This window comes from Lithobates pipiens, unplaced genomic scaffold (assembly GCF_037356315.1).
Source record: "Lithobates pipiens isolate NorthernLeopardFrog02 unplaced genomic scaffold, aLitPip1_a1.2 Scaffold_1, whole genome shotgun sequence".
Classification (NCBI taxonomy): domain Eukaryota; kingdom Metazoa; phylum Chordata; class Amphibia; order Anura; family Ranidae; genus Lithobates; species Lithobates pipiens.
The window spans coordinates 114,317,097-114,336,485 of NW_027507685.1; the positions used below are offsets into that span (position 1 = coordinate 114,317,097).

Sequence of the window (19,389 nt, forward strand, 5' to 3'; positions counted from 1 at the left end):
TATGAGATGATTTTGAGGTGTCTGAGGTGATTTCTGAGATGATTTTTGGGGTGTTTCTGATGTGATTTTGGGGTGTATCTGAGGTGATTTTTGGATATTTCGGAGATGATTTTGGGGTGTTTCTGATGTGATTTTGGGGTGTGGCTGAGATGATTTTTGGAGTGTCTCTGATGTGATTTCTGAGATTTTTGGGTGTATCTGGGGTGATTTTGGGGCGTCTCTGAGGTGATTTTTGGGGTGTCTCAGATGATTTCTGAGATGATTTTTGGGGTGTTTCTGATGTGAGTTTGGGGGTGTCTCTGAGGTGATTTTTGGGTGTCTCTGAGGTGATTTCTGAGATGATTTTGGGGTGTCTCTGAGGTGATTTTTGGATGTTTCTGAGATGATTTTGAGGTGTCTGAGGTGATTTCTGAAATGATTTTTGTGGTGTTTCTGATGTGATTTTTGGGGTGTCTCTGAGATGATTTTGGGGTGTTTGAGATGATTTTGGGGTGTCTCTGAGATGATTTTGGGGTTTCTGAGATGATTTTTGAGTGTCTGAGGTGATTTCTAAGATGATTTTGGGGTGTCTCTGAGGTGATTTTGGATGGTCTCTGGGGTGATTTTTGGATGTTTCTGAGATGATTTTGGGGTGTCTGAGGTGATTTCTAGGATGATTTTTGGGGTGTTTCTGATGTGATTTTGGGTGCCTCTGAGGTGATTTTTTTCTGCAGCTCCTCCATTGAAGTAAAAGTTTTGCGTTTCGGGCCGGACACTATCCGATGGGGGGGGAGGGACAGTATTTGACAGAACACCGGCTCGGAGTGCCGCCGTTCCGGTCACATGACTCTTCTCTCTCCTCCTATTGGTCACTTGTCTTGTACCGCCCGATATCTTTCTCACCTCTGTCCTACCTGAGGCGGCGTGGGCGGGGCTTCGTAGGCAGAGCGGTGATTGGTCGGTCTTTTTTCTTTCGAGCGGCCCCTAAATGCGAGGTGGGCGGGAAAACCGGGCTCTCTGATTTGTTGGTGCCCAGCCATGTATTTGTTATTGGCCGCCAGGGGGAGGGAGCGCTCTGAGTGGTCGGCTGACTTCGGAGGCCGCTGATTGGATGGGAATGGGCTTTACCGGAAGGGGCGGGGTGTAGTCTGGTTTCGGTGTCTGCTGAGGGTGAGGAGAGGACGGAGCGGCCGGGGAAGGTGAGGAGAATTAGAGGGGGTGACACCCATCACCACCGTGAGGTGGAGTATGTGATATGGGGGCCCAATAAGTTCTGTGGGGGTGCAACAGCTGATATAGGGGTCTGTGGGGGTGCACCAGGTGATAGAGGGGTCTGTGGGGGTGCACCAGGTGATAGAGGGGTCTGTGGGGGGGGCACAATGGGTGACATGGGTCAGATAGGAGTAAATGGGGGTGTTGGGGTTCTATGGGGAGCAGATTCAGTGATGGGGGCTCAATGAGTGATGGGGAGGGGGGTACAATATTGTGGCGGGGAAAATTTCACTCTCTCGATGCACTGGGGCAGGTTGCGTTCTGGTTTGCTTTTTCCCTTTCTTCTGGCACTGGGTAAGGTTGCGTACTCTGTAGCGGGGTGGGTTGCGCCCCCCCCGCCCCCCGTGCGTTGGGGCGGGTTGCGCACCACCCCCCCCGCGCGTTGGGGCGGGTTGCGCACCACCCCCCCCGCGCGTTGGGGCGGGTTGCGCACCACCCCCCCCGCGCGTTGGGGCGGGTTGCGCACCACCCCCCCCGCGCGTTGGGGCGGGTTGCGCACCACCCCCCCCGCGCGTTGGGGCGGGTTGCGCACCACCCCCCCCGCGCGTTGGGGCGGGTTGCGCACCACCCCCCCCGCGCGTTGGGGCGGGTTGCGCACCACCCCCCCCGCGCGTTGGGGCGGGTTGCGCACCACCCCCCCCGCGCGTTGGGGCGGGTTGCGCACCACCCCCCCCGCGCGTTGGGGCGGGTTGCGCACCACCCCCCCCGCGCGTTGGGGCGGGTTGCGCACCACCCCCCCCCGCGCGTTGGGGCGGGTTGCGCACCACCCCCCCCCGCGCGTTGGGGCGGGTTGCGCACCACCCCCCCCGCGCGTTGGGGCGGGTTGCGCACCACCCCCCCCCGCGCGTTGGGGCGGGTTGCGCACCACCCCCCCCCGCGCGTTGGGGCGGGTTGCGCACCACCCCCCCCGCGCGTTGGGGCGGGTTGCGCACCACCCCCCCGCGCGTTGGGGCGGGTTGCGCACCCCCCCCCCCCCGCGCGTTGGGGCGGGTTGCGCACCCCCCCCCCCCCCGCGCGTTGGGGCGGGTTGCGCACCCCCCCCCCCGCGCGTTGGGGCGGGTTGCGCACCCCCCCCCCCCCGCGCGTTGGGGCGGGTTGCGCACCCCCCCCCCCCCCGCGCGTTGGGGCGGGTTGCGCACCCCCCCCCCCGCGCGTTGGGGCGGGTTGCGCACCCCCCCCCCCGCGCGTTGGGGCGGGTTGCGCACCCCCCCCCCCGCGCGTTGGGGCGGGTTGCGCACCCCCCCCCCCGCGCGTTGGGGCGGGTTGCGCACCCCCCCGCGCGTTGGGGCGGGTTGCGCACCCCCCCCCCCCGCGCGTTGGGGCGGGTTGCGCACCCCCCCCGCGCGTTGGGGCGGGTTGCCCCCCCCCCCCCGCGCGTTGGGGCGGGTTGCGCACCCCCCCCGCGCGTTGGGGCGGGTTGAGCACCCCCCCCGCGCGTTGGGGCGGGTTGAGCACCCTATCCCCCCCCCCGCGCGTTGGGGCGGGTTGAGCACCCTATCCCCCCCCCCCCCGCGCGTTGGGGCGGGTTGCGCACCCCCTCCCCCCCCCGCGCGTTGGGGCGGGTTGCGCACCCCCTCCCCCCCCCCCGCGCGTTGGGGCGGGTTGCGCACCCCCTCCCCCCCCCGCGCGTTGGGGCGGGTTGCGCACCCCCTCCCCCCCCCCGCGCGTTGGGGCGGGTTGCGCACCCCCTCCCCCCCCCCGCGCGTTGGGGCGGGTTGCGCACCCCCTCCCCCCCCCCGCGCGTTGGGTCGGGTTGCGCACCCCCTCCCCCCCCCCCCCGCGCGTTGGGGCGGGTTGCGCTCCCCCCCCTCCCGGGGCGGGTTGCGCTCCCCCCCTCCCGCTCCGGGGCGGGTTGCGCTCCCCCCCCCCGCTCCGGGGCGGGTTGCGCTCCCCCCCCCCCCCCCCGCTCCGGGGCGGGTTGCGCTCCCCCCCCTCCCGCTCCGGGGCGGGTTGCGCTCCCCCCCCCTCCCGCTCCGGGGCGGGTTGCGCTCCCCCCCCCCCCGCTCCGGGGCGGGTTGCGCTCCCCCCCCCCCGCTCCGGGGCGGGTTGCGCGCTCTCCCCCCCCCCCCCCTCCCGCGCTGGGGCGGGTTGCGCTCCCCCCCCTCCCGCGCTGCGTTCACTTTGCTGTGTTTGGTAATCTGACAAGCCAACTGTCAGATTGAAGTGATCCATCTAAGTTCCACTCACCCCCCACCTTGTTTTCACGGGCTCTGCACACCCATTGGAGGACCCTGGGACCAGCAGGTAGAAGGGAGGGAGATGAGAACATCCGTTTACCTATCTCCCCTTCCTGATAATGACATGAAGGTAATGGGGCGCAGTCTGCACTTCATTCGTTTCAGAAGAGAACCCGTCACCAAAACATTCTTGTCCCCATGCGACAGGGAAAGGGTTAAACAAGTCAAGGAAAGAGGAAAGGATTTGAGAGCGCTGCTCACCCCAAACAAATATTAAATGGAAAAGGCTCCCCAAAAAAGGGGTTTTTAGGTGATGATAGAAAAATTGTATTTATTCAAAATAGGACAAACAAAACCACCCTTTACATAGCAGTAAAAACATGAGCTTATTAAAAAGGAGAAGCAGATACACATTTGTCAAAACAGCATTTACAAATCCACATCAAATAGTACAATTCAAAGATGTGAAGTATAGGTAGTCTGACGCGTTTCAACCCACACTGGGGTCTTCCTCAGAGGGACATGCTGCTAGGAAAATATATAACAATTATTCTCTACATACAATATTCGGCATCTTAACATTATATACATAGGTATAATTACCCCATAAATGCATCCGAACAACAACAAAATTTATTTCCACATGCTTCTCATTAAAAGCGAAGGGAAATGAAACTAAAACAAAAAGAAAAAGGACCCCTTCAGTTAACCAGCCAGGACTCCGAATTGCTCCACAGGTGCCGCAGACAGGGATGGGCCGGGGCCACAGAACACCTTACGAGAGGTCACACTTAGGTCCACACCCCCCCCCCCCCCCTCTACATGGGAGGAAGGGGGCACAGTCACCCGACGGTACAGTAGTGGGCAGACTAGACCTGTAGCAATAAAATGAATAAAAAAAATATAAGATGATGATAAATTCATATAGGTAGAATAATATTGAAAGCGGCAGAATGTGCATTTATAGAATAGGTGGATTTGCCCCCCCCCCCTCCCGATCGAATGGTGGACAGTACGGTATTAGTCGGTCTATGAAGGCGTTGTGCCGTCTGGTGTCACATTGGGTATAACGGACTGTACAGGAGATCCTCTCTGGGATTTTGTGGACTCTCAGCGATTGTTAGTTTTTATGTTGCGCTGCCATAAGCAGCGCCTGCCGGTAATGTAAACGTGTAGGGGCCCCGCAGCGCTTGCTGTGTGTGTGTTTATAGTGGCCCATGTATGGTAATGAGAAGATTCCCTTGCTCTTGGGTACGTCTCTCCGCAGACTCTCCTCCTCTCTCTGCCTATTAAATGCCCTTTTAATAAAAGCTTTTTATGATGGAGAAGACAGCATTTATATTGTATGAGGTGGAATGTTAGGGAGTGGCCACTCTTCTCAGCAGCAGATGTTTGCTCTGAGGAAACAATCGGCCTTCCTATATACAGCGTTGTGTATATATCTCTGTATCTGGACTTTACGATTGGTACGGTGAAAGCAAATTCCAGGTCTTCTTACCTTTTTATAGACTGCAGGGGATCAGTACCAATATATGCCACCCCCTCCTGTCCCTCTTCTTCTTTCTGTTGCCCCGCTCCCCCTTTATGCTCCTCTGCCCCCCCCCCCCCCCCATCATTTCAGAATGGATAGCGGAGAAGAGGCCCGTAAATATGTAATTTATCGGCCTCTTCCTTTACTGAACCAATGCCGATCGATCACTGTGTTCATTCGCAACAGATGCATAGTAAACTGTTTACTATGCTTCAGTTTGTGAAGGAACAGGAAGCTGCTCAGCACAGAGCACTTTCCTATTCATTCCCTGTCCACTGCAGCTGAGGCTGCAGAGAAAGGGACTTGGAGTCTCTGTCCTCCAGGAAAAAAAAGGGACTATCTCAAAAGTGAGACATCAGAGGTCTGTTTAGACCCCTAATATTTCACCAAAGCCCCACAACTGGGCTCATAAAAAAAAATTAAAGAAACATTGTAAAAAAGAAAAAATAAATTTGTCCAAAAAATGAAAAATATAAACTACTGCCACAAATTTTTACCCTACTGAGGCCGCCCCCCAAAACCCTGCTGTGAACCCGGCCTGAAGGATTAGGAGGAAAAGTTACCTACCCTCCCCATGTTGGAATCGGTAGCCCTTGCTTAGGTATGACATCACTTGGCCTCGTTGTGGGATCCTGGGAGAGCTGAAGATCCCGCTCCTCCCAGCCAGATTCCCCCTGGATAGCACTGGAGTGGGATTCGGGATCCTCGGCTCTCTCAGGATCCCATCAGGAGGCCGTGTAATATGATAGCGGGGGGTGTCAAGGTAATGTGTTATAATTAGAACTTGTCTACCAGGGCAGGGAAGATGAGTGCTACAGATAACTAGCTGAACCTTGCATGGTCTGCTTTACGTGGATAGATTGGCAGTAATTTGTATATCAGCTTTCTTGTTTTCTCCCCTTACAGAGTACAGCCGGTTTGAGTCAAAGATCCATGACTTGAGAGAGCAGATGATGAACAGCAGTATGAGCTCCGGATCAGGCTCTTTGCGCACCAGTGAGAAGAGGTCACTCTACGTCCGGTACGCTCATCGCAGCTTTATATTTTTATTTTATTTATGATTTGCGAGTCTCCCAGGTAACTTTGTATCGTAATGTGCAAAAAGATTTGCTGAGGAAATTAAAGAGGAACTGCAGTCTGTGCCCAACTTTTATGCTAGTTTTGTCTTCAGGTAAGCTTATAATGAGGCTTATCTGGAGGTAAAATAATCAAGCAAGCGGCAACCGGTGATGTCACTGGCCCCATGCGCTCTGAAATGAGGACTCCCCATGCTGTCACTTCAGAGCTCTGCGCCATGGCTGTGGCTTCCCCCGCATGCTTGCACGGCACTGACATTATTGTGGCGCTGCCATTCACACCACCAGAGCCCACGAACACGGAAGGGAAGATCTGGTGAAGATGGAAGCCCTGTCAGCAGAGACGACGTGTCGCTGGAGGACTTCGTTTTTAAAGGGGTTGCAAACCCTGGAGGTTTGCGTCCTATGCTTTCTTTTACTTACCTGAACCCGCTCTGTCCAGCGACGGGGACGAGCGCTCCAGCCGGTGGTTGTGTATAATTAAAATATATATAATTTTTATTTATTTTTTGGTAATTCTCTTGGGGGTTATTTACGAGAGGCAAATCCACTTTGCACTACAAGTGCACTTTTAAGTGCAATCGCTGTAGATCTGAAGGGGACATGCAAGGGAGAAAAAAAAAAACAGCTTTTCTCCAGTCATCTTCCAGGACGGCACACCTGAGAGATGACTGGTCCACCTGACAGGAAACACAATCGACAAGTTTAAAAGTTCCCACCCTTCCCTCAGTTCTTGATTGCGTTTCCCACAAGTGGCAGCGAAACCAAGTTTCTGCATTTTTTATTTTTAACTGGAGGGGTCTGGGACTTTTCTCCTTTAAATCTTTCCCCAGGCTTTGAGACTCAGCAGTCAGGGGGTCTGCGGTAGTCTCAAGTGAGGTCGGATGCTAAGGGGACCTCCAAGGGGTGATCTTCTCCTTTAGGACATGAGTAGCTAACTGTATGTGTTTTTGTTTATTTATTTATTTTTTATTGTCTCCAGGGACCGAAGGCTCTGCCCAGGGGTCAGCCAGTAGGTCCAAGGGAAAGGCTACATCTAAGTCCAGGCGCTGTGGGTATTGTAACTCTAAACTACCACAAGACCACAGCAAGCCATTTTCTGATAAGTGCGATTTTAAGCTCGCAGGCAAGGAGACCGCTCAGGTAGTGAGGGAGTGTCGTGCTTTGCAGTCAGAAATGTTAGCCACTCTCCAGTCCTTTCCGGACCACACTGGAGAAGGGTCGGGATGAGGGCCCCTCTGGTAGAGAGACCCCTCTCTCACAGGAAGACTTATCCACGTCTTACACGGAAGGTTCCCAGGGCCAGGTCTCCTTTCTATCTGAGGTGGAGGAAGGTCAGGTCCCAGACTTCAGTACTGGGGAGGAGGATTCGGACCAGGATAGCCAGGGGGAGGCTAAGCCTGGGGGTCTCTTGTTCTCGGCGGACGACATGGAGGGCTTATTAAAGGCCATTTATGCCTCAGAGGATATACAAGTACCCTCTGCTCAGGTATCAGCCCAGGATAGAGTGTATAGAGGCCTAGGGAAGTTACAGGCCAGAACCTTTCCTGTTCACCAGTCCCTAAAGGATATAATCCTCAGGGAATGGAAAGAGCCTGAGCGTAAGCTTCTTAGGCTAAAGGCCCTGAAGAGAAGGTGCCCTTTTAAGGACGAGGAGGAAGAAAAGTTTAAGACTCCTCGCTTGGACGCAGCCCTAGCACAGGTGTCCAAAAGGTCCGATCTGTCCTTTGAGGATTCAGGAAGTATTCAGGACCAGATGGACAAGAAGTCTGAGATTTTACTCAGGAGGGCTTGGGAGGCAAATGCGGCGGCAATGGCTCCTGCCCTAGCTTCGGCCTGTGTAGCCAGAAATGCAGACGCGTGGCTTGGCAGGTTAATGGAACATGTCTCGCGTAGCAAAGAGGATAAAGAGATTGTAGACTTGCTGGAGGTAATTAGCAGAGCAGTAGCATATGTGGCAGACGCAGCGGTGGAGACTGTCAGAACCACAGCTAAGTCAGCGACACTTCTAAACTCCGCTAGGAGGGCCCTATGGGTAAAGACCTGGGACGTGGACTTCACCTCTAAGTCGCGTCTGTGCGGGATTTCCTTTTGAGGGCTCCCTGCTCTTTGGTTCAGGTTTGGATCAGGTCCTCTCCCGGTCCACAGAGAAGGGAAAGAAATTCCTGGTGGCCCCCAGTCAAAAGGTCAACATAAGGGGAGAAGTGACCAGAGGAAGAAGTGGGGTCTTGGGAAGGGAAAGGAAAAGAGTGCGGTCCTTTTTTCCGGTTCTTCCCATAAGGAAGCAAAATGACGCTACCGTAAAGGTAGGCGCAAGGCTCTGCAGGTTCCTTTCCGAGTGGGAGAAGGTTACGCAGAGTCCATACATTTTAAGCGTCTTAAGAGAGGGGTACAGACTAGAGTTTCAGCTGTCCCCTCCACAGAATTTTCTTGTCACCTTTCTCCCCAGGGACCATACCAAGGCGGAGGGTCTGCTGGAAAGTAAACAAGAGCTGGCAGAGCAAGACGTTATTGCTCCGGTGCCAGTCAGTCAGTTGGACCTACCTGGACGATTTTCTGGTCTACAGTGTGGATCAGGCGCAGACTTTGATAGACAGGGACAAGGTGCTATGTACCCTGGAGACCTTGGGTTGGATGGTCAGCCGGGAAAAGTGCTCGCTGACTCCACCTCAGTCCAAGCTTTATCTGGGCTACCTGATAGACTCACAGGCACAGAAGGTGTTCTTACCAGCAGAAAAGGTAGCGAAAGTCCAGGGTGCAGTTATCACCCTCCTCGAAGGGGGGGAAGCCTCCCTGAGGTATATCATGAGACTGCTGGGTCTCATGACCTCTTGTATACCGGCAGTGACTTGGGCGCAGCTCCATTCTCGGCAGCTCCAAGCCTTGCTTCTTGGGGAGGAAGAAAAGAAGCACTGGAGAGAAGAGTGTCTTTCACAGAAGAGGTGTCTTGCAGTTCACTCACAAGCCCTTCTACTTTCAAGCAGACATCCTGTATGAAGGTATGGGGCAGAAAGCAACAGGGCTTGTCTGCAGAAGCACCCCTCATCCACTGATCATGGGTGCAATGCCTTCCAGCTCCCTGCAGGCGAAAAAAAAAATATATATTTTTTTTTCTGCAAAAAATATGTGCATTTATTTTCTGGAAAAATGAATTTATCCTTTAAAAATGGCCTAAACCCTGTACTTTAGCAGGTCACAAAGAGCTAGTCACCAGTATTCCCTGAAGCTGCTCTTCTTCCCATTACTGAATCGCCATGCCTTGTTATGCACTGTGTGTGTGTCAGCGGCCATCTTGGTAGAGGAGCAAGGCTTTGCTTTCTCATGTCAGAGCTTGCCCCCTTTTTGATCTAATAACTGGTGGGGTAATGGTGGAGGAAGCACCTGCCAATCTTCAGGTACAGCTTCCTCTCCAGCAAGGAGAAGCCACAGTAGTGACATCACCAAATCTGGTGAGACTCGTGGTCTGTGACCAGATGTGCCCCGCTCTTCTTCTCTGCTATGCAAGCCTTTGTGAGGGGGTGGCTGTTGGCTCTGCTAGCATAGAGCACTGGAGGGTGAGGGCAAGAAGGATTATTTTTTTGATTTTTATTTTTTTAAAGCATTTCCATGTAAAAATCCATCCTGAATCATAAATTGCCGAGCGGGGGGAGGGGGGTACAGATTATAAAGGGAAAATAATGTGAGATGTGAATTATGCTGTAATATATGTAAAATGTTTGAGCCGAGAGGAACAGAGGAGATGCTGGTAAAAATTTTAACCTTAAACCCTTGTTCACCCCGGTGTCACTTGACAGTTCGAGTCGCACCTCGTTTGTGACAATGGAACCATTGAGATCGCTGCGACTCAGAAAAAAAGGTTTCAGTGCGACTGCATTGACATCTGTTAAATGAAGTCGCACAGACGTCAGCAAGATGCACATGAAACCGCACTGGGCTCTGAAATAACACGACTTCAAAGCCGCACTCATGTGAAGCAGGGATCGTAGAGCACCCGTTTAATATAGGGAAAAATTACTTGTTTGTGTGTCATTGTTGCAATTTTTTTTTTTTTTTTTTTTTTTTATGCGGGTTTTACATTTTATCATTGCTTTTTTGTTTTTCTTTGAACTGGTTAATCTGGTTTAATCTGTGTTTAGTGTAGGGAGAGAAATACGACAATAAAATATGCGGCCGGGTATTTGCTAATTCTTACAATTTTTCTGTCGATCCTCTTCTTCTTCTTTTTAAACAGGGCGCTCTTTGACTACGATCGCTCCCGGGACAGCTGCCTACCGAGCCAGGGCCTGAGCTTCTCCTACGGGGACATCCTGCATGTGATCAATGCCTCCGATGACGAATGGTGGCAGGCCAGACTAAGTCACTCCGCACGGGGAGAGCGAGCAGATCGGTGTCATCCCCAGTAAAAAGAGGTAAAAAGGGATTTTATCTGATGCGGAGTCAGGTGTGCATGCTCAGTAGCGCTCCCTGCATAAACCTGTAGGCCTTTGTGGTGAGGATCACTGTACATAAAACTTTTTTTATTTAGTGATCTGAAGTCATGTGACCAGACATCGCCCTATCCTGGATTTTAGCAATGTTCTAGTTGTGTATAAGAGCTACACGGGTAATGCGGGTAACCTCAGAGCCTGAGAGGGGGCATTAAAATGTGACCGTCCCAGTCTAACTTCCTAAACTACCGCAAACTTTCCCCCTTTTCATCTGTTAAATATACCATTGAATATGTGTGTGTGTTTTTTTTTTTTCTTTTTTTTATATCTGTACAGTGCCAAAAAAACCTGTTGATCCTGCCAGAAACCTTGTGAGCTGATAATATATTCTGTCCTTTCTTACTGTTGCTATTTTTCTCGGTGGTTGCCAACCTCCAAGACCGCTAAACTCATAATTTTGAATCCCGTGGACCACAAACCTGAATTTCACAATGCATTAGACCAGTGGTTCTCAACCTCAGTCCTCAAGTTCCCCCAGCGGGCCATGTTTTGGGAACTTCCCTTAGATAAAATAGCTCATATTGCTTTAAAGCTGCTGTGCAAAGTAAATGAAAAATAGGCCTGTTGTGGTTACTTGACAATTCTCTGGCCCAATGCCCCCCTCTCCCCTGGATCACACTGCTGCCTTATATGCACACAATGCTCCTCCTCTCCGTCCGTGTCCCGTCCCCCCCCCCCCCCCCCCACTGCTGCCTTATACACACAATGCTCCGCCGCCTCTGTCCACCTACCTCCTGGATCACACTGCTGCCTTATACACACAATGCTCTGCCCCTCTATCCCTGGATCACACTGCTGCCTTATACACGCACATGATGCTCTGCCCCTCCCCTCTGGATCACACTACTGCCTTATACACGCACACAATGCTCTGCCCCTCACCCCTGGATCACACTGCTGCCTTATATACACGCGCACACAATGCTCTGCCCCTCTCCCCCTGGATCACACTGCTTCCTTATATACACGCGCACACAATGCTCTGCCCCTCTCCCCCTGGATCACACTGCTGCCTTATATACATGCACACACAATGCTCTGCCCCTCTCCCCCTGGATCACACTGCTGCCTTATATACACGCCCACACAATGCTCTGCCCCTATCCCCCTGGATCACACTGCTTCCTTATATACACGCGCACACAATGCTCTGCCCCTCTCCCCATGGATCACACTGCTGCCTTATATACACGCGCACACAATGCTCTGCCCCTCTCCCCCCTGGATCACACTGCTGCCTTATATACACGCGCACACAATGCTCTGCCCCTCTCCCCCCTGGATCACACTGCTGCCTTATATACACGCGCACACAATGCTCTGCCCCTCTCCCCCCTGGATCACACTGCTGCCTTATATACACGCGCACACAATGCTCTGCCCCTCTCCCCCCTGGATCACACTGCTGCCTTATATACACGCGCACACAATGCTCTGCCCCTCTCCCCCCTGGATCACACTGCTGCCTTATATACACGCGCACACAATGCTCTGCCCCTCTCCCCCCTGGATCACACTGCTGCCTTATATACACGCGCACACAATGCTCTGCCCCTCTCCCCCCTGGATCACACTGCTGCCTTATATACACGCGCACACAATGCTCTGCCCCTCTCCCCCTGGATCACACTGCTGCCTTATATACACGCGCACACAATGCTCTGCCCCTCTCCCCCCTGGATCACACTGCTGCCTTATATACACGCGCACACAATGCTCTGCCCCTCTCCCCCTGGATCACACTGCTGCCTTATATACACGCGCACACAATGCTCTGCCCCTCTCCCCCCTGGATCACACTGCTGCCTTATATACACGCGCACACAATGCTCTGCCCCTCTCCCCCCTGGATCACACTGCTGCCTTATATACACGCGCACACAATGCTCTGCCCCTCTCCCCCTGGATCACACTGCTGCCTTATATACACGCCCACACAATGCTCTGCCCCTCTCCCTGGATCACACTGCTGCCTTATATACACGCCCACACAATGCTCTGCCCCTCTCCCCCTGGATCACACTGCTGCCTTATATACACGCACACCACAATGCTCTGCCCCTCTCCCCCTGGATCACACACACACAGCTCAACGTTTATGCTCCTGGGTGTATCCTGACCATATGGTCACAATCTTTCCCCCAGACTTCACTGGCTCTGTGACATCAGCTGACCGCGGGCTGTGATTTGTCACATTTCATTCTTGTGTTCTCGCAGGCCACTACGTACTCCTAATTGTCCGCTTGTTGTTTTTCAGGGTTGAGAAAAAGGAGCGAGCGAGACTGAAAACTGTCAAATTCCACGGCCGCTCGGCTTGGAGTCCAACAGAGTGAGTATAGGAACCACCACGCTGAGAGAGAATGCATTTCTGGGCTGCCCGGGTATGGGGGGCGGCGGGGGGGGGGGGGGGATATTCACAGAGGAACAGAAAATGTTTTGTAGTCACATGTTAGCGGGTAACTGTGCCATAGTAACTGCGGTCACTGCCGCTCCAGCAAATGCCGCCCCGATACTGAACTCCTTCAGGCTCCAGTCACAGGTCTTTTTTCTTGTTGACCGATGTAGCAAGAGGGTGCAATAGATGGCACCATAGAAAACTACAGTGAAAGGAGGAAAAGTCACCGGCACTCCAAAGAGGATTTTTCACAGTAATTGGTAAATGAAGCCTCACCGGGTCCCTTCTGCCGAATGACCTAGTGACCGTGAACATGCAAATCAGAAATCTACACCGATCAGCCTTAACCTTTATGACCACCCACCTAATATGGAGTAGGTCCCCCTTTCCCCGACTTGGTTGATGCATGAACCCCATTAGACCTCTAAAGGTATGCTGTGTTATCTAGCACCAAGCAGTCGGTAGCAGATCCTTTAGGACCTGTGAGGTGGGCTTCCATGGATCGGATTTGCTTCTTCAGCACATCCCACAGTTGATTAAAATTTGAAGGCCGAAGTCCACACCTCGCACTCTTAGTTGTGTTCCTCAAATCATTCTTGAACCATATTTGCAGTGTGGCAGTACGTATTATCCTGCTGAAAGAGGCCACTGCCATCAGGGAATACCGTTTTTCATGATGAGGTGGACTCTGTCATTAACAATCTTTGGGTAGGTGGTACGTGTCACATCCTTCTAAATTGCGGGAGCCAAGGTGTGTCTCAGCAGATCATTGGTCAAAGCATTAAACTGCCTCCGCCGGCTTCTCCCCCCCCCCCCCATACTGCATCCCATCTCTTCCCCAAGGTAAGTAAGCACCCGGCCCATCCACGTGATTCATCAGACCAGGCCGCCACCTTCCACTGCTCCATGTTCCAGTTCTGTAGCCATCAGCAGCAGATCCTTAAATCCTGTTAGGTTAAGTTAGGAGGTGGGGCCTTCATGGATCGTATTTGTTTTGAGCGGAAAATCCCACAGATGCTCGATTGGATGGAGAATTTGGAGACCAAATCGGCACCTCAAACTTGCTGTGTTCCTGAAACCTTTCTTGGGTTCGTCGGACCAGGCCACCTTTTTCCATTTCTTGGTCCAGTTCTGATGCTCCCATGCCCATTTGTAGGCGCTTTCGGCTGTGGACACGGGTCATTATGGACCCCCTGACCAGTCTGTGGCTACTCATCCCCCATACACAACAAATTGTCATGAACGGCAACTTCGAGGGACAAGATGTTCCCTTGCTGCCACCCCCTTTCAGATGTCCAGATAATCAGTGGTATTCACAAGGTTGTGGCTGATCAGTGTATATGTAATACGGTTACCCATAGCAACACAGTGTATAATCCCCTGGTGATGTCAGTGTTGTCATAATACTGCTAAAAACGTGAAATGCAGATTGTGCCAAATCTCATTGACGGCCGGTGTTTTCATCCTTCTACTGTACAATATGGAGGGAGGAGTGGAGAAATCTATCGGAGCCCCTTGATGAGGATCACAGCTCAGGGAGCAATAGGGATTATCTGAGGAATGTAACAATGTATAGCCTCCAACAGGTGGGATGTAGTTGATCTGCCGCTGATCACGCTTGTTAAAGTTGTCCCACATTTCATGTTAATCCTTGGCCTCTCCGTTCATCACACTCTCCGGTTATGTTTTTTTTTTTTTTTTTTTTGTTTTGCATGCCTTGTAAACCCATGTTGTGGTTTGTTTCCTTTTCTTTTTTTTTTTTCCCTCCTCCATCGCTTTCTTCATTTCTACATTTGTGGCGTTGTCCCCCGTTGCCCATTTCTCTGTGCCTTCCGCCATCTACCGCAGTCCATCAAATCCAAGCGTAAAAAGAGTTTCCGGCTGTCCCGCAAGTTTCCGTTTTACAAGAGCCTTGTTCCAGAGACCAACAACGCACGTAAGTAAGAGGAGAGGTCACAGTTTTCCTCAAACTTTATACTAGACTAGTGAGAGAGGAGCGAGTGACACATTTGTAGAGCAATAGGGTTGGCTTGCCAGAAGAGACACAGCAAGTCGAATGTTTGAGGTCCTTGCAGATCGAGCAGTCCATGGTGTATCAATACTCTGGTGTAGGGCTGTGGATCATTTCCAGCAGCCATTCTCTACCAGGGTCCCTGCAGAGGTTGCTTAGGGTTCCATGAGCTGAGAGTGGTTTCGAGCAGCCATTCTCTACCAGCATTTCTACAGAGGTTGCTAAGGGTTCCGTTAAATTTGGTAGAGAATGGCTGTTTTACACCGTCCAAAGCTCATTGAACCCTTAGCAATCTCCTGGAGGAACCCTGGTAGAGAATGGCTGCCCTACACCATCCAGAGGTTGCTTAAGGGTTCCATGAGCTGTGGCTGATGCACCTCTAATTTGATGGTGCCTCAATAGTAAATGCCACTTGGCAAGGCCAGCTCCAGTACATTGACCTCATCCAGCTGTCTGCATTCTGACCATCACTCGTTCTACTAACCACCCATGTAAGGGGCATTTTTCCCTTAAGAGCTTCGCTATTTTGTTGCTCACAGTGTGGGGGAGGGGTGCTGGAGGCCATATCTCTGCAAATATACACAAATATAAAACAAACAAAAAACCTGAATCAGCTTGTTCTATCTCTAGGGAAATTGTATTTTAACAAATATTTATCAAATTGTATCACTTTGTCGATTTGTAAATTTGCTTTTACATTTCTGTATATTTGGATACTTGTTCCCGTTTTTTAATATCATGTATCATATTTGACCACTTCAGGTCCGCCCCATAGCCGTTTTACTGCTACAGGCCAGCAAGTGTGCGCCAGATTTATACTGTGTCTGTGTGTGTGATCTGGGTCTTCAGGGTAGGGCGCACTCGTGTTCGCCGCAGCTCCCAATGATCACACGCGGCGGTTACTGCGGACTCGATGTACACAGGCAGAACAGTGGTTTGATCCTCAATACATATTGGCCTAGATTTATGAAGACAATTTGTTTTTTTTTATTATTTGTTTTATAGCAGAAAGTTAAATATTGTCGGGAAGGGGGAAATCTTCCCAACAATCTTCCGGAGGTGAAGTGGTTAACATCTGAGAGGATCATACTGTGGACGGGTAGAGACCACAACCAGTCCTCCCCAGGCCACCTCCGCCTTTAGCGCTGTAATGTTTTGTCTTTTTATATTGGGCAGACCAATTCTCATAATTGGTTTCTAGAACTGGTCTTCTGATCTGTGGGAATGGGTAGTAATGGGGGGAGGGGGGGGGGGGGGGCGGAGAAGATCACGTCCTCCCCATTACACAGATAGGATCACCCCTCCGTCATAATTGAGGACGACTGGGAGAAGAAATGAAAGTTTGATCCTGAAACCTGCAGTATATATGTGTATATATAATATATATATATATATATATATTTTTTTTTTGTGTGTATGTGTGTCAGTTCTTCAGTGTTGTCACATGAAAAGATTTACAGAAATGTGACTGAGGGGTGTACTCACTTTTGTGAGATACTGAGAGAATTATATATATATATTGTTCTCTCAGTATCTTACAAAAGTAAGTACACCCCTCAGTCACATTTGTGTAAATCTTTTCTTCTATCTTTTCATGTGACAACACTGAAGAAATGACACTTGTCTACAATGTAAGGTAGTGAGTGTACAGCTTGTGTAAATTTGCTGTCCCCTCAAAATTACTCAACACACAGCCATTAATGTCTAAACCGCTGGTAACAAAAGTCAGTACACCCCAAAGTGTCGATATTTCGTGTGGCCATCATTATTTTCCAGCACTGCCTTAACTCTCTTGGGCATGGAGGTCACCAGAGCTTCACAGGTTGCCACTGGAGTCCTCTTCCCCTCCTCCATGACGACATCACGGAGCTGGTGGATGTTGGAGACCTTGCGCTCCTCCACCTTCCATTTGAGGATGTCCCACAGATGATCAATAGAGTTTAGGTCTGGAGATATGCTTGGCCAGTCCATCACCTTTACCATCAGCTTCTTTAGCAAGGCAGTGGTGGTCTTGGAGGTGTGTTTGGGGTAGTTATGTTGGAATACTCCCCTGCAGCCCAGTCTCTGGAGGGAGGGGATAATGCTCTGCTTCAGTATGTCACAGTACATGTTGGCCTTCATGGTTCCCTCAACGATCTGTAGCACCCCCCCCCCAGTACCGGCAGCACTCATGCAGCCCCAGACTATGACACTCCCACCACCATGCTTGACTGTAGACAAGACACACTTGTCTTTGTCCTCCTCACCTGGTTGTCCCCACACACTTGTCACCATCTGACACCAAATACGTTTATCCTGGTCTCATCAGACCACAGGACATGGTTCCAGTAATCCATGTCCTTAGTCTGCTTGTCTTCAGCAAACTGTTTGCGGTCTTTCTTGTGCATCATCTTTAGAAGAGGCTTCCTTCTGTAACGACAGCCATGCACACCAATTGGATGCAGTGTGCAGCGTATGGTCTAAGCACTGACAGGCTGACCCCACCCCCACCCCTACAACCTCTGCAGCAATGCTGGCAGCATTCATACGTCTGTTTCCCAAGACAACCTCTGGATATGACGCTGAGCACGTGACCTCAACTTCTTTGGACTATGACAAGGCCTGTTCTGAGTGGAACCTGTCTTGTTATACTGCTGTATGGTCTTGGCCACCGTGCTGCAGCTCAGTTTCAGGGTCTTAGCAATCTTCTTATAGCCTATGCCAGTGATGGAGAACTTTGGCACACCAGATGTTTTGGAACTAAATTTCCCATGATGCTCATGCACTCTGCAGTATAGTTGAACATTATGGGAAATGTATTTCCAAAACATCTGGGGCGCCAAGGTTCACTGGCCTAGGCCATCTTTATGTACCTGTGCGCGGTGTAATAGGGTGGCCGAATTGCACAGATCTCTGCACAGATACCAATGTACTGCCTTCTAGCTTTTAGGAATTTGGCTAAATGATGCCAGTGGGGTCCATTCGCTTAGAAATCTGTTTACCTCAGGTGGGGAGGTTTCATTTTAATTTTCAGCACTGCTTTTCTGTGTTCTTTTTATTATTATTTTTTTATCCTCTCCATTCCATGGTGTATAATTGTAAAAACATCTAAATTCCCCGCTACTCCACCCCCGCCCTCCCCTCCTGTACTATATTAAATTTGGGTGTTTGAGGGGGTGACATTTCTGTTCCTCTTCCTGGTCTCTGGTTGGCTGTCTCTCACTGTCTATCTTTCTCTTCTCTTCTGTCTCGGTAATATCAGGATTTCCCGGGCTTAAGTGACGATTATTATGGATCAAAGAGTCTGAGTAAGTCCCTCAGTATGGGGGGGGGGGGGGTTGATGGGACGCTCATCTTACACCATGGTTGTCTGCTTGAACTTTGTCCTGTCGGGATGTGGGCAGGAAAGCCCGTCCCCCACTTCGTAGCATGTCTCTTCCCCTTGTAACGTTAATGGACATTGGGGTCACTACTGTCTGGATTTCTGCAGAAGTATTTATCACCTAAATATATTCCATCCGTATCAAAAGTAAATATGCTTCAAGTCTTATGGTTGATTTTATATATATATATATATATAATATATATATTTTTTTTTAAGCAGCCACAGCATGAGTAGAAAAGCCTGTCCCCGGCCAGCATTCTGCACAAAAGGGCCTTTGCTCTCTGAGTGGAAACAGTAGTCCCTTTACAGAGGTCCAAAACGCCCTTCACTGAGCTATAGCTCGCCAATCAGAAGGCAGAATGAGTTATGATTTGAGAGTTTATTGCTCTTCGGCAGGGGGCGTGTTGGACCTTTGCAGGGAGGCCACTGCTTCCACATAGGAAGCAGGGGCCTAAAATCAGTTAATCTCATTCTGCTTTGTGATTGGCTATAGCTCTGACTTGGCAGAAGGTGTGTTGGACAAAGACCCTTCTCTTTAGCATGCTGACAAGGGACCCACTTTTCTAGCTAGGCTTTGGCTAAAGAAACCAACTAAGCTTCATACAGTGTGTGTGTGGTGTGTGTTTTTTTTTTTTATTTATTTTTTTTTTTTTTTGTTTTGATGCATCTGGAATGTATTTAGCTGATTTTATACTGAATTTTCTGTTGGGATTTCATGTTGCTTTTTATTTTTATTTTATTAACCATATGAGTAAGCCATGCAGTACATGCAGCTCAGGCATGGTGCTTTCCCTCCAGAAACCTGGGCTGGTTATGCAGCCAGATGGCATGTCCAGTCTGTTTTTCCATCACAATTTCACTGTGTTGGTAATGAGAGGGGAATCGCTGCGCCTTGGTGCCTGTACTGCTGAGTGTGTGTGTGTGTGTGTGTGTGTGACATATGACCCCCCAGCCCTTGATGTGGTGTGTCAGTGATTGCCCCGGCTACCACCTACTGAGGTAATTTTGTTATCTTGCAGAGGCCGTGACATCAAACACCAGTGACAGTGAGAGCAGCTCCAGTAAGTCGCCTCTTGTTCGATGTTTCCTTCTTTTTT

General features: G+C 51.0%; 2 protein-coding genes across 2 annotated transcripts in view; one reads left to right on the forward strand and one right to left on the reverse strand.

Annotated features, from left to right (window-relative positions):
- The window catches only part of DLG3 (discs large MAGUK scaffold protein 3), a 243,744-nt gene that overhangs the window by 213,069 nt on the left and 11,286 nt on the right, over positions 1-19,389 (forward strand). The window contains 7 exon segments of the mRNA XM_077474345.1: positions 5,866-5,980; positions 10,267-10,390; positions 10,392-10,444; positions 12,780-12,851; positions 14,766-14,853; positions 18,170-18,215; positions 19,312-19,353. Of these exon segments, the coding sequence (XP_077330471.1) occupies positions 5,866-5,980; positions 10,267-10,390; positions 10,392-10,444; positions 12,780-12,851; positions 14,766-14,853; positions 18,170-18,215; positions 19,312-19,353 (540 nt within the window).
- LOC143966767 (testis-expressed protein 11-like) overlaps positions 3,696-19,389 on the reverse strand; it is a 67,141-nt gene continuing 51,447 nt past the window's right edge. The window contains exon 9 of the mRNA XM_077474351.1: positions 3,696-3,953. The gene's annotated coding sequence lies outside the window, so the exon portion shown is untranslated. The remainder of the gene's footprint in view (positions 3,954-19,389) is intronic.